Source organism: Cryptomeria japonica, chromosome 4 (genome assembly GCF_030272615.1).
Source record: "Cryptomeria japonica chromosome 4, Sugi_1.0, whole genome shotgun sequence".
In the NCBI taxonomy this organism is placed as follows: domain Eukaryota; kingdom Viridiplantae; phylum Streptophyta; class Pinopsida; order Cupressales; family Cupressaceae; genus Cryptomeria; species Cryptomeria japonica.
The window spans coordinates 586310203-586325580 of record NC_081408.1 but is presented as its reverse complement, the minus strand read 5'-3'; the positions used below and the strand labels follow the sequence as shown (position 1 = coordinate 586325580).

At 39.0% G+C, this 15378-nt stretch overlaps 1 protein-coding gene across 7 annotated transcripts in view; it reads left to right on the top strand.

Annotated features, from left to right (window-relative positions):
* The first annotated feature begins 828 nt into the window (after window positions 1-828).
* The window catches only part of LOC131076270 (ATP-dependent DNA helicase 2 subunit KU80), an 81139-nt gene continuing 66589 nt past the window's right edge, over window positions 829-15378 (top strand). For 2 of the 7 annotated variants that reach the window (XM_058013369.2, XM_058013361.2), the window contains exon 1: window positions 829-984. In XM_058013369.2, the coding sequence (XP_057869352.2) occupies window positions 970-984 (15 nt within the window). In that variant the 5' untranslated portion in view covers window positions 829-969. Of the gene's footprint in view, window positions 985-1077; window positions 1153-15378 lie in introns of all 7 variants that reach the window. The other 5 variants (XM_058013364.2, XM_058013362.2, XM_058013367.2 and 2 more) reach the window with 4 other exon arrangements.

Here is a 15378-nt window from a genome sequence, read left to right as displayed (position 1 = left end):
CACTTTTATTTGCCACTACAAATTCTTTCATGGTTTGCCAAGCTACCTTCATGCTTTTCCACTAAAGCTTCCCTACCAAAAGAGCTTCTTGCAACATTACCACGTATTCCTTTAAAACTTTTTTACCTTCCATTAAGAATTGATTTACTATCATGATTTCATGGATTTTGTGGTCCCTTTTCTACCCTTTGACTTTTGAGATCTCCAACCTCTTCTTGACATTTAATAACTCTTGCACATAAAGGTCTAAGGACCAAGTAAGAGATGTGGAAGTCAAATTGTAAATGAAAAAATCTTCAATGACTTATGCCTTTAGACTTTCTATTATCACATCCTTGCAATGAGTGAATGCATGTTTTTAATAACGTCCACGAGGCCAAACAACCTATATGACCCACATGTAGCCAACAAAGAAAAGCATGCAAAGCCCTAAACATTGTGCCTATTAAATCTTCTTTTCCTTCTGCATCTTGGATTTTCTACTGTGTATCTTGATCAAGAAATCTGCAACTCTTATTATCTTTTCTTCTTCAAACAAATAACTCAAAGTGTTCACATTTAGCGTCTCAATATAGTTGATCAAAATATCCTTGTAAGCTGACCACTCCATGATATAATGAAACTCTATTTGAAATAATTTTGTACTTATAACTAAAAACCACAATATTTTACCATTTTTAAGAGACAAACCTAATTATTTTACAATTTATTCAAATCCACTTCCCACTTTTGACCTTTGAAGCTATCTTTACATCTAATTAATTTGTTTTTAGAAAATGAAAAATAAAAATCCAAGCGTGGCTTGTCTTGCAAGTTTAAGTTCTTTGCATTACGAGTCACAATGAACACAAAAGGACGGCATGGTCACTAAGTATTAAATTGAAGAAAGCGAGGGAAATAGTGTGTCATTTTCAATAAACATTCGAGGGCAAGGGTCGTGAAGGCGCCAAGGAACCATTCCACACCAGAATGGCTCGAACCAAGGTTAGCTCGCTGCAAATGCCTTTCCTGTGCAACCCATTTCTAAGCTCCTTTCTAATTTAATCAACTGTAAATACTCTGTATGTACTTGTGTAGGCTTTTTAATTTTTTTGAAAATGATGTATGGGCACATGGAGTACTGTGATCAAGCCTGGCGATTTGTGCGACTAGGTCCACAATTTTCACTTCCTATAGACATTTGACTTTTATTTTTTTCTTCTGAATTTCCAACTCTTTTTTTTACCTCTCAAATGAATTGAACTTTTGGAACCTGGTAACTACTTCTGGAACCATGTTTCCGTGGGCGTAATCTAACCAGGATGAGCTTGGAGATATTTATCATATTAAAATGATGCTTTGCATGTGTGAATGGTAAGAACTACAGGATTACCAATCCCTCAACTAGAAGATTAATAATTTTAGCAAAATATATGAAATTATGAACATTAGCAACATAACTTATTGTACTCGTTCTAAAGGTTTTTTCAAGGAAGTATGATGCTAAAAAGTTTACTCCCACCAGAAAATATCTGGCAGGAGAAGAGAGATTTAAAAATTATTGTTGAGTTGAAGTTTTGCAGCAATATGCCGATTCTTTGTAACATAGTTTAAATGTTAATTTTCACTTAATATAGGATAGAACTCCAAGAAATTGTGCATTGAATTGGATCGCTGGAAATGTAGAATGCAACCATAATAGCCTAGCATCTACCGGAGATTTCTGCCTAAACTTCCAATTTATGAGGTCTGCAAGGAAGATACTAATTTACTGCAGGTGTCTTTATCATAATTGGAAGACATCGCCAAAGTGAAGCTTGAAATGACATGTCCAAAGGAGGTTGATGAAGAGGAAGGGATGAAACGTTTTTTTGACCCCAACTATTACTAGCAGGATAGAATGTGAGAGAAAAAATGATAGTGCATCCACATACATGAAATGAAAGAACAAGGCATATGAGAAAGTTCACATGTGTGAAGAAAGAATGCGCAAGTTATCTCACATAGAAATCGATGCCTACCAGACGTTGCCATTTTTGCATGTTATATAGCTACAAAGAAAATCCAGTATAAGATAATGTTTTAAAAATAAGCAGCTCATAAAATTATGCGTAGGCTTCAGTCCCATGGAGGGGAACTTCTTAAAATGTCCCAGTGGGTGCTATTAAGAATTTTGAGGAGCTTTTATAAGCAGGAGTCCTATGGATTTTGTAACAGGCAAACTTAAAATTTTAAGCTCCAAAATTTTAGGAAGCTCATGGTCTCACGATTATTTAAACAACAAGGAATGCTAAATCTACAATTATATTGTAGAATCTAAAGGTTTATTGGTAGGAATCTAAAAATTATAGATGAATGATGTGGCAATAAAATTTTAAGAAGCAAGTTGGGGAAACTTTCAGCCCCACCCCAAAGACACCCCTCTATATCTAGAATCTAAGTAGGGGCTTCTATTTTATTGCACATGATTCTAAATTAATCTATAACATAATTTTCTTCTTTTTATGGGATCATTACTCTACAAAAATAACTCATGTAACGGCTCCACGATACCCCTTGCTTTGTAGTGTGATAATAAGCATAAAAGCATCCATTAAAATAAGTACAAAATAAAAATAGGAATGCTAAAGGTTTTTGAAAGGTATTCAAATGTTAAAAAGGTAAAGATGAGTATCTTTACAATGAAAAATCATCTATTGAAATGGGAGAATAATCCTTGATTCATTTGCAACAAATATGAAAGGAACATTTCCAATTGTGACTTTTAAAATACTTAGCATCACAGTGATTGTCATGCTGGGACAAAATATCTAAAGAGGTCTTAGCTGTATGCAGCGTTTGCTTCATAAGGAATAGAATAACTTATGGTTGAGTGCTGTAAGCATTTTGATCAATTCTTGCATGCATTTATATAAGGTTATGCTTTTCAACTTATGTTTTGTGCATTGTAATCTCTCCATTTTTTGTCACTCCAGCATTGCAGTTATAGAATGGAATTTAGTTATTGGTGTTGAGCTTTGGAAATTTCGCTGAGTCTATTGATGCTTTCTTGGAGCAATTTCAATATGTCAGGTTCCAAACATCTTGGAGGAAAATGCTATATTTGGATAGTGTCTATTTTTAGTAAGATGGGTCCCTAGTGAGCTTCTGAGTATATTGGAACCTTCAGATTCCCTAGTGAGCTCCTGAGTATATTGGAACCTTCAGACTGTTTTTGTATATTCCTCATCTTCAGTTGGTTGTGCGTGAAATAGTTAATAATTAAACGATTAATTATAAGTTGTTGAAAAACCATAAATTAAAAAGGGATTTAAATTAATTATTTCTAAGATTGATTTTAAATGACTTGGGTCAGAAAAGAAAATAATTAGCCACTTTTTGGAGCAATAAGAATTATTATTTAAAAAAAAGGTGATTAAAATATTAAATTCCTAAAAGTTCATGAGGAGATTATAAATTGGGATAAGGCATCTCATTTGATTCATTCTGATTATTTGATATTCTCTGGGAACCATAGTTGTGGAGATTGAATAGGTTTGTTCAAGCGCAACCTAGGATGAAAACCTTACGGAGTAGATCAAGTTCGATGGTGAAATCCATTCAGGGTTTTAGTTTGCATGAAAAAGATTTTCCGGCGAAATAATACAGGTTTCATGCTTGGAATTAATGATTGGAGATTTCCACAATTTGTGAAGTCTTGTAGGCAAGACAAATTGCTCAGAGTTACATAGATTGAAGATAAAATGGGGCGATTGAAGTTTTACTTGCTGGTCACTATTGTATGAGTTTGTTTTATGTTGTGAGGCATTGAATATCATGACTAATGGGTGATTTTGTCTTCATTGTTCTTGGCCGCTAGTTATTGTATGTTGGATGTGGGTAATAAGGGCTGGTCCACCATTACAACCTGCTGGGTGTTTGCAATCCTTTCTTGTTGGTTGACTTCAAATAAGGCTGGCTGTGAAAGAATAATTGCAGGTCAAGGGTTTTATCAGCAAATAATCAATCTATTTTGCTGGCCATGAACTTGCAACCTCTTGAGGCGTTTGTTGTCTACATTGATGGTCGATTAAATGATAACAATGTTGGGTGTTGGAAGTATTCTGTTGGGTGATAGCATCTTATCTTTCCTAGGTATCAAAGGACTTCATTGCTGGGCGTTTAAGCATAGACAGCTGGGTGTAATACACAAGTGTTGTTCATGAGTCATCTTTTGGAAGCTATGCGTTTTGTTTGTGCCTAATCGTGTGTCTGAAAGGGCAGATCGAAGGGTCTTTTGCAAACTAAAACCAGTTAAAGATGGTGCAGAAGGTAACTTGTTGAGGATGGAGTGAGATTTTTGAAGAGTGCAGACCATTTGATGCAGCAAACAGCATAACAAGAGGTTTGGCTTGAAAGATACCCAGTCGAAACTAAAACTAACTTTTTGCAAAGCTGTCAAAACATTGTACTCAGATCTAAAAGAATTCTTAGGCAGTCAATACAGTTATTATTAATTTTCCAGAAAATGTTTCAGACGTATAAAACTCAGAATGCCAATAGATTTCTCAGGTTTACAGTCAAAACATATCCAACTGGAGTTGACAGATTAAGCTTGGATTCTAAGCAACTCAGACTTCACATAGATCTTTTCACAAGTTTACACCATACTAGTTCAAAGCCAATAACTTAATTTATAGGTTCAGTCTTTTTGCATTTTATGACCGATTTACATTACAACCTCCATATGACCTATGGATATGAATGGAATCTATACAGATCGATGCTTTGGCATTGGAAGTTGCCAAGCCATATTATTGATTTGGAGACTTATACCACAAGTGAATCTGGATTGGTTAGAATAGTTGCGGTTCCTCTGGATCTGGATTTGTAATGGATTTGTTGAAACGATTCTCCTTGTTGCTCATGTGTCTACACGAACTGCTATTGATATCTTTGGTTTTGCCCTAATAGAGACAAAGGCAAATGCAGGCTGAGTCTGCTCTAGGTATCTTAAGTGGTCCTTGCCCTATGATGATTGTAGGTTCCTCCTTCGTAGTCTACCAAAGCTTTATTCCTCAAACCTCCTGGATAACGAATAAGAAGATCAAAATTTGCCCAAATAGAAAGCTGCGATGCTAAGTCAAAGAGTTACTTGTGTAGGGTGGATGTCCTACTTGGCTTTGTCTATGAAGATTTTTGTCCCAATAGCCTGTGTGCACAGAGGCGATTTGTCTAAAACCCAATATATCATCTCTCCCTAGTAGACCGCCTTATATAGGCTTGTGTGCTATGGTAAGGAGATGGCCGACCTCAAGTCGGCTGACAAAAAGACAAAATAAAAAACAAAAAATATAAATTAAACTACCACCAAACCCAAACAGGTTGGCCTCCTACGATTTAGAAAATTTATTAATAATTTCATCTATTATAAATTTCCTAATTTATTTATTTGGTTTTAAGCAAATGTGGGGTGTTAGATAACACCACCATGAGGCTGACTAGCCCCCATCAAAATGGGATCATGATAGTCCTCCCATTGTCTAATTGCTTGACCTCAAGCAATTTCAGATTGGGGTGTTCAAAAATTCTATCCATTCCCAGGTTGCATCTTCTGGTGTCAGCGCCTTCCATTTCACTAAGTATTCTAGAATCACTTTGTTCCGTAGCATCCTCTCTCTCACGTTTAGGATTGTCTCAAGTTCAAGTATTAATTTGCCCTCATAATCAAGCAGAGGTAAATCCATTGAGGGAGTTATCTACTATCCAAGGGCCTTCTTAAGGCTTGAAACATGAAAGGTATTGTGGTAATTCCAACTCATAAGCAACCTGCCCCACCTTTCTTACCGACCTATAGGGACCATAGAAACGTGGTTTTAACTTTTCTGCTTCACTTCCCTTAATGGATGACTGTCTATTAGGCTCCAGCCTTAAAAACACCATGTCTCCCACCTCAAAAACCCTTTTGGTACGATGCCTATCAGCATACATTTTTTTGTTGATTTTGAGCTTGTTGCAAGTTTTCCTTGAGGGCCTCCATAATGTCCTTGCTTTATTGAACCACATCTTTAGCACTAGGAACTCTACTCTTAGTAAAAATCAGGCCCACAAAGGAAGTAGCATCATAGCCGTAGAGTGCTTTGAAAGGAGTCACTCGGATGGACATATGATAAGTTGTATTGTAGCATTATTCCCCCAAATGCAACCATTTAATCTATGTTGTTTGCTGACCTATTACATAGTTCCTTAAATAGCCCTCAATCCACTTGTTCACCACCTTCGTTTGTCCATCCGTTTGTGGATGATAGCTAGTGCTGGGTGTTAGTTCTGTCCCTGTCAAACAGAATAGTTCCTGCTAAAACATACTAAGGAACTTGCTGTCCTTGTCACTTACAATTGTTTTTGGTAACCCATGAAGTCTGAAAATTTCCTTAAAAACAGGTCTGCCACTTGAGGTGTTCTAAAATTTGATGATATAGCATGAAAATGAGCTTACTTTTGTGAGTCTATCAACGACTACATATAAACAATCTTTACCTTGGACTTTTGGCAATCCGATGATGAAGTCCATGGATATGCTCTCCCATTTCTAATTTGAAATGGGCAAAGGCTGCAATAATCCTGCTGGAAACACATGCTCTACCTTATGTTGTTGACATTCCTTGCATCCTCTTACATGCTGCATTACATCCTTCTTCAACCCTCCCCAAGAAAAATGTTCCCTTACTTGTTTATGTGTTTTATAGAAACCTGGATGGCCGGCAGGTGGGGTATCATGGCAAGCTTTTAAAATCTTTTCCTTCATTTTAGACCCAGGTGTGTTGTGCACTCGTCCTTTGTAAAGAATCAGCTCATTTGCTGTTTTGAACGTGTCATCTTGCACCTTGCCTTCCAAAATATCTTTAGCAAATGAATTTTTGACATACTCAGATGTAATTAGTGACCTCCAATTAGTAGATATGTCAGAAATAGAATGTAAATGAGGTTTTCTAGACAAGGCATCAGCCACTACATTGCTATTCCCTTTTACATATTCAATGTCAAAGTCATAGGCGTGAAATTTGCTCACCCATTTTTGCTGTCTATTATTCAATTCCCTTTGACTAAGAAAGTATTTCAGGTTATTATGATCAGACTTCACCACAAATTTGTTACAAACCAAATATTGCTTGAATTTAGTCAAAGCATGCGTAATGGCCAACATTTCTTTATCATAAATTGAGAACTTATGCTCAACCTCTTTTAGCTTCCTACTTTCATATGCTATGGGGTGTCTCTTTTGCATCAAAAGAGCCCCTATTCCTTCACCTGAAGCATCACATTCCAGCACAAAAGGAAGTGAGAAATTTGGGGTTGCTAAGACCGGACAAGAACTCATTACCTCTTTGAGTTTATCAAAAGCCTGTTGACCTGTAGGGCTACATAAAAATGCTCCTTTCTTTGTTAGATTGGTTAAGGGGGCAGCAAGCTGTGAAAAGCTTTTAACAAATCTTCTATAGTAGCTACATAGCTCAACAAAACCTCTCAGTTGGGTTAAGTTGTTTGGTCTAGGCCATTCTTTGATTTCTTTGATTTTCCTCTCATCCACACTCATTCCATGTTCATTAATTTTAAATCCCAAATACAATATTTCTTGCAACCCTAACTCACATTTAGATGCTTTGGCATAGAAAGATTGCTGTTCTAAAATACTCAATACCTCATGCAAGTGTTTGAAATGATCTTCCTAGGTTTTGCTATAGATTAAGATGTCATCAAAGAAGACCAAAACAAACTTTCTTAACTGCAAAATAATACCTGATTCATACATGATTGGAAGGTTGCTGCTGCATTTATTAGACCAAATAGCATCACCAAAAGTTTGTAGTGCCCATAATGACATCTAAATGCTGTCTTGTGCACATCCTCATCTCTAACCTTGATTTGGTGGTATCCCAAACGCAAATCAATCTTGGAGAAATACCTTGCCCCATGCAACTCATCAATTAGCTCATCAATTTGGGGAATAGGATAATGGTTCTTGATTGTCCTCGTGTTGAGGGCTCTGTAATCAATAGACATCCTCATAGTTCCATCTTTCCTCTTGACCAGCACTATGGAAGATGCAAAAGGGATGGAACCAGGCCTGATATGCCCCATATCCAACAGTTCTTTGATTGCCTTCTCAATTTCTTCCTTATACACCTTTGGATGGCGGTATGGAGAGATCATCACTAGTTTTACCCCTTCCTCAAGCTCATTAGTATGTTGGAAACCCCTATTAGGGGGTAGTCTCGGAGGAATGTCTTTGAACCAAAGAAACGGGACTCGGACTCGGCTCGGACTCGGCAAGGCCGACTTGGACTCGAACTCGGGACTCGGCGTCAGACTCGGCTCCAGACTCGGCTGGACTCGGGATAGTGAAAAACTCAAGAAATTTAGAGATTTTTAAATATTTAAAACTTGTTTCAGACACCCTTTATTGAATACACCTTAAAGACACAATAACATCATCAAACTCGGCTCATTTGATTACATACACAAGTATACATCAATCACATAAGCATAAACGCAAATTGTAGCTGAAGAAAATAACAAACATAGATATATAAATATTGTCAAATGTATACAATATTAAAAAACTCATGGAATAAAAAATCCATGTCATCATATGATCATCATCAAATGTTTCATACAAATACCAAAGGTAAATACAACTACAAGTCTATGGCTCAGAGGAGCCTGCACCCTTCGGCCCCGGCCCCCTGCGAAGGCGTCTAAGGTAGGTCCTGGATGATTCGACTGCCATAGCCGCTCCCCGTGACACCATGCCATGCTCACCAACATCAAGAACATCCGTGTCACTATCTGCCTTTGAATCTCCTGTCTGTGCTCGTGCTCTCCGCTCCTCCTCTGCCATGGCTACAGTCTCAACCTCTATATCTACCTGGTCGATCCAATCAGTGTCAGACTCGGAGGTTAAATTTTCTCTACTTCTATCAACGCAGTTTCCCCCATATTTTTCGACGGGGGTTTGGGGGCAATGCCCCCAAGGTGGGGTCAAGGGGCAGCGCTCCCTGTCGCGATACAGGGCGAGGTCGAGGGGCAGCGCCCCGCGAGGCCAAAAAAACTTATTACAAGTCTGAATTAGGGTCTCTTTGAGAGTCTTCCTTAGGGCCTGGTTTTGCTCTTGTTGCTAATTGGGTCTTGCTTGGTGAGTGAGTATCATTCTTGAAGGTCCAAGCTAGGTCAAGTTGGTGAGTGATAAAGTTTGGAATGTCATCCTGATCTTCAAATGCCCTGAAATTTGGCTAAGTCTGGAATGTCCTGATCCTGAAATTTGACTAAGTCTGGAATGTCCTGATCCTGAAATTTGACTAAGTCTGGAAAACTGAAGAATCCTCCAAAAACTAGATTTTGCAATATAACTCCTGGAGGCCCGAAACCACTCTCAAACATCCTGACAGTATATATGGAATATAACTTAAAGTATAAGAAAGAAATGTCACTTATACTTAAATGTTATATTCCATAAAATAATCTTGACGGAGAGACCAAAATGTCAAATTTCGCCCTTCCAAAAAAACTTATTACTTTTAAAAAAAACTTTTTAAAATGTTTTTTTTTTTGTCATTTTATTAACCCAGCCAGTAGCCGAGTTTGGGGCTCAGGACTCGCCGAGTCTGGCGATTTTGAGCCAAACTCGCCAACTCGGCGAGTCTGGCGAGTTTACTCCCCAGACTCGGACGAGTCCGAGTCCGAGTCCCTAGGACTCGCCGAGCATGACTCGTACTCGGACTCGCCAAGTTTGGGCGAGTCCGGGCGAGTCCCGTTTCTCTGCTTTGAACACTTATTATGCTTATCTAGGATAGATTGGATCTGCACATTGGTAACCTTTTCTTTCTTAGCAACATTTGTATTAGTGATGAGGCATTCCGCTGCCCAAGCTACTTGTCTTTTACGAAAAACTTGTTCCATCCTTTTGGCTGATATTTCCATTGTTCCTTTGCTGGATAATCCATGTAACACTACCCTTTTTCCATTGCGTTGGAAAGAGATCTCCATTTTTCGGTGGCTGGTCTCATATTTGTCAATTGCATGTAGCCATTGACATCCCAAAACTACTTCCATGCCCATGTCAATCACATAAAAATCATCCTTCAATTTATATCCCATTGCCAACTCCATTTGGGGTACCTTTTGAGTACATTAGAGAGTTGTTCCACTAGCTACCTTCACATCAAACCCTTCAATTGGGACTGTGTTTAGACCAAGTCTCTTTACCACTTCCCCATTAACATAATTATAAGTGGCTCCACTATCAATAAGAATGATCACCTGTTGTCCTTTCAAGACTGTCATGCCCAAAAATTTGACACATAAAAATGCAACTAACAATTTTTTTTTTTATATACATAATATATAAAAATGGCTATCGTACTTAGAGATGAACCTTGCAAGCCTATCTCAATCTTATAACACATAAACAGGAAGGGTAAATGGAGTAGGGAAGACTTATATCTCCAAATCAATGCATCACTGGCCTCCATCTCTACATGAAAGGGATCCTTCCTTGTCCCAAAGCTCTTCTTTCTCAAAATCCTCAAGAATTCTCTAAAAATGGAGAAGTGGGTAACAACTCATCCTTCATTTTTGCAACAAGATATAGGAAGCTTCAACTTGAATCCTTGGATGTGAAAGGTGACACTTGTCACACTCCCCTCCACTCCTTCATGAGGGTCTATTCCTCATTTAAGAGTAGACAAACACTAGGACAACCCATCCCCCAATTCTTCCCTCATAAATGAGGTATGGGGGTGGGGTTGGTACCTGTTGTGACCCTTTCACACATTGTTCCATTGCAAATGGGGATTCCCACTTTTTTCTACTTTCTAGGTAAGTAGTTTTAGTTTGGTCATCTAGTTGAGTCTTTAGCTATTAATCTTTTGATTGAGGAAGTGCAGTGTCTTAGATTGCTAGGAAGTGAAGGTTGGAGTTGAGTCAGTGTAGCCTTTTAAAGCCTTAGCAATGAATGATATATGATGATCATTTCATTTGATCATCATCATCAAAGATGGAAACAATGAATGTAAGCGTGGAGATCAATCATGAGAATTGAGATGATAGATGCAAGTCAATTAGGATGAAGGCTTAGACAATCATGAGGAGGCTTGGTTGATGATGAAGGATCCTTAGAGTCGGAGAGGTGAGTGCTTGATGTTTGAAGAGATTGAGGTGATTGAGCGAGTAAAATTGATATCTTTGAGTCACTGTCAGTGAGGGGTGAAAACCTCGACCACTGTCAGTGCCCTATGAAAAGCCTGGCCACTTCCAGTCAGTGCTCATCCAAATCTCTGAACCGCCTTATGCCCAGCCAGTGGGGTCTCGAAAGTCCGACCATCTTGAAAGCATTTCGAGCACGATCAAGGTGTGGAAGTCTTATACTTGGTAAGATGAACATTGATTGAGGTAAATGCTTGATGTTTTGGGGGGGTAGTGATGAATGACTTAGGCAAAATCTTCTAGCAAGGACTTGAAATGCTTTAAACCAGCTAATGGAACAAGTGAAGTTGACACCTTTTTGTCACTGTCAGTGACCCCCTAAATACTTGACCATTTCCAGTCAGTGACCCCCTAAATCCCCGACCATTTCCAGTTAGTGCTCATCCAAATCTCCGATTTGATTGCATCCACTATCAGTGGGGTCTCAAAAACCTGAACTTATTGCAAGCACTGTCAGTGCCTATCAAGAAGTCCAACCATTTCCAACCTGTGCTCCTCCAAAAGTCCGATCTTCTTTTGCCATTGTTAGTGACCCTTGGAAAGTCCGAACTTCCAGTTAAGGGTAAGATCTCTGACCTGCCTTCATATCAGCTGCCTGTGGTATCCCAGATCCCCGATCAATCTTTGGGTGACTTCCAATTGATGCCTAAATCCATGCCTAAGAGGTAAAGTAGTTCAAATCAGAAATTCAAATCAAAATCAGACACAAAAGGTGAAGTCTCAGACCTGAAATAAAGTAAAATCAGACATGAATCTGATCTTGAAACACATTAAAAAACTAAAATCAGAATCAGGCACAAAATCAGAAGATTAAAACACTTAGAATGCATTTCAGATTAAGAGATCTGAGAAACCTATCTATATCAGATTTGATGCTTCCCTTGTTTGTTTTGCAGGCAGGTCTAACTGGAAGGAGATCAGAGTAGCATGCTTAAGTTGGCAAAGCATATGGAAAGGAAAGGTGAAGGCTCATCAGCTCACTTACAACATCAAGATCACACCATTCAAGACATTGCTGTACTCTAAGTCTCAAGCTCATGCAAGGCAGCAGATAGGAGAACTTCCATTACAAAGAAAGGCAGCACTCATACAAGGGATAATGAGATCAAGGATCCCGCTGTTGAATGGTAGTGCTCGGTTAACCACAAGCAAACCATCAGATCTGTTGCCTTCCCAACCATAGACGATAAACTCCTATCGTCACCCCCGAGCACACTACATATGTTTCTACTAACTGATTGATTGTCCAAGGAATGAGATTGCTCCTCATATATATATGAGGGAGAGGCACCCTTTCACAAAGGGTTGGCCCTCAAAGCTATTTAATATGTACAATCACCCTTCTTTATTAGCTGGCCAACCCCCAAATGTGCAAAGCCGAAGGCTAATTGCACATTTGGTGAAGTCGGCCCCTCAAGGATTCTCCCACAGCTATACATACGCCAACACTCCCTCTTAGCTAGGGAGGAATCCTTCTCGATATCAGAGTCACATAGTGACAACCACCATGGCTACTCCTAGAGGGTGGGACCATCCATGAATGGAAATACAATTGAACACAACCACCATGGCTACTCCTAGAGGGTGGGTCCATCATGGCTACTCCCATGAGTGGAAATGCAAATGAACACAAGTGTCCATCACAAAATCCCCAATGTGATGTTGTCATCTCATCATGACATTCACCATGGCTACTCCCAGAGGGTGAATAAACACAAGTGTTAAGTCATGGAGTCTCTCACATGACATCCACCATGGCTACTCCCAGAGGGCGGAACAAGGGCTTTTAACCTCAAACTTCACTCGCAGAGAAGAATGCACTGACAAGGGCTTCCACCTCAAACTTCTCTCGCAAAGAAGAATGCATTAACAAGGGCTTTCACCTCAAACTTCTCTCGCAAAGAAGAATGCATTAAGCAAATCTTCATGATGATGTGGCTCCCTCTGAAACAGATATCAACCTTCTGACCTCCTCGTCCAAGGTTGCTTCTGATGAAGTGTCAGACTCCTTCTGAATCTGATTTTAACCTTCTGACCTCCTCGTCCAAGGTTGCCTCTGATGGATTGTCAGACTTCCTCCGAATGTTGATTCCTCCTCTTCGAAGAAACGTCTTCAACCATCAACTCAGTCTCATGGCAGCAAGCATCAAGTTCTTCCTTCCTTGAATGCAATCTCTTATGCTTCTTGGTCTGTTGTGAAAGCATTTCAAAGAGATTAATAATAGTTCATCTAATGAAGCATACATGATTCATTATCAAAGTTATAGCATGAAATACTTATCTCATTTAAATCAGAATCTCTTCAAGTGCTGCATTTAAGTGGTTTTCAGGTCTGCACTAGACCCAACGAACCTTCACTAGAGATGAATTGAAATGCTCGATACAGTATGAGCCAAGTCTCGACTATGGCGAATGAGAGTTGACATAGTAACAAGGTGCCGATGATAATCTCAGGCCTCCTGATTGTGAATGTCTTTAGAAGTGGTAGAAACTCTGAAGGAAGTCCACATATATCTCATCCCCATACACAAAATAACAAAACTCCAAGTAAAGACCCAGCAGGTCCACGAATGCAATTTGCAGCTCCCAAGCAATGGTAACAGCTGATGAAGTCTCACGGCTGGCAATAGCAAATATTTGAACCACAAGATAGGTGTGATGCGGATGATATCACCACAAAAGACTAAGAGACTTGCAATAATGGTGACGTCAAGAATATACACAGTTGTATAACGTTCACAAGAATAATTCAGGAACATGAGTACGCCCAGACTTGAATCGACAGACTTTTCTGGACTCCAATGTTTCTGAAGAAGTGGTTGGGTTCCCAAAGCAATACAAATATACTACAAAACCATGAACGACTCTCAATGCCAATACCAATCTGACTTAATGGTAGCACCTGACAAAACTCCCACAATTTTATATATATGCTAAGAAATGTCAATTAGGTGAATAATGACTAAGGCTCAGAACTTCATTTCTGCCTTTTAAGCCAATCTCCTTTGTGCAATCGATGACTCTTTAGTACTTCTCAAATCATGTCGGAAATTCCTTTAAAAATTATAAGGAAGGAGTAAGGCTTTTCAAACCTTGCATAAGAACTCAGAGTGATGCCATAGTAAAAAAACATAGTCAAGACAGAATTAGAATTAATCTCCTATGCCCCTTCTTATCTGGTTGGAGACTATTCGATTCTTCTCCTTAATTCAGATCGCACTTCATTGTCACCTGATTTGTTAAGATGCTTGATCGACGCCACTGTGAAGGGCGGAGGTCACCGAGTGTAATCACTACATTATCCTCTGTAGTCGCCTTTCGATTTGGAAGAGATCTTAAATCTACAATTGTTTCTGATTGAATTTCCCTTGAACCTGGCTTTGATACCATGTTGAATGGTAGTGCTCGCTTAACCACAGGCAAACCATCAGATTTGTTGCCTTCCCAACCATAGACGATAAACTCCTATCGTCACCCTCGAGCACACTACATATGTTTCTACTAACTGATTGATTGTCCCAGGAATGAGATTGCTCCTCATATATATATGAGAGAGAGGCACCCTTTCACAGAGCACACTACATATGTTTCTACTAACTGATTGATTGTCCCAGGAATGAGATTGCTCCTCATATATATATGAGAGAGAGGCACCCTTTCACAAAGGGTCGGCCCTCAAAGCTATCTAATGTGATTTTATATTTTAATTTTAATCAAATACAATCACCCTTCTTTATTAGTCGGCCAACCCCCAAATGTGCAAAGCCGAAGGCTAATTGTACATTTGGTGAAGTCGGCCCCTCTAGGATTCTCCTGCAGCTATACATACGCCAACACCCGCTACACGGAGAAAAGGAGTTCAATAAAGTGATGCACTTCATTTCATCAAGATCTATGAGTTTGAGGATCAATGTCAAAGATATCAACACCAAGAGATACAAGACAAATCAACAAAGACTCAAGCATCATAACAAGGAGATCGAATCATGCAAGAAGAAGGAATGTTAAGGACAAGATCCATACATTCAAGGTGATTGCAACATATGAGAGGTTAAGATGAAAGTATAGAATGGAGATGAATGCAAGAGCAAGCATAGGAATGCACGTGCTGAAGGAAGAAAATTTTCACAATCTTGAATTTCCTTCAGAAATCCAAGA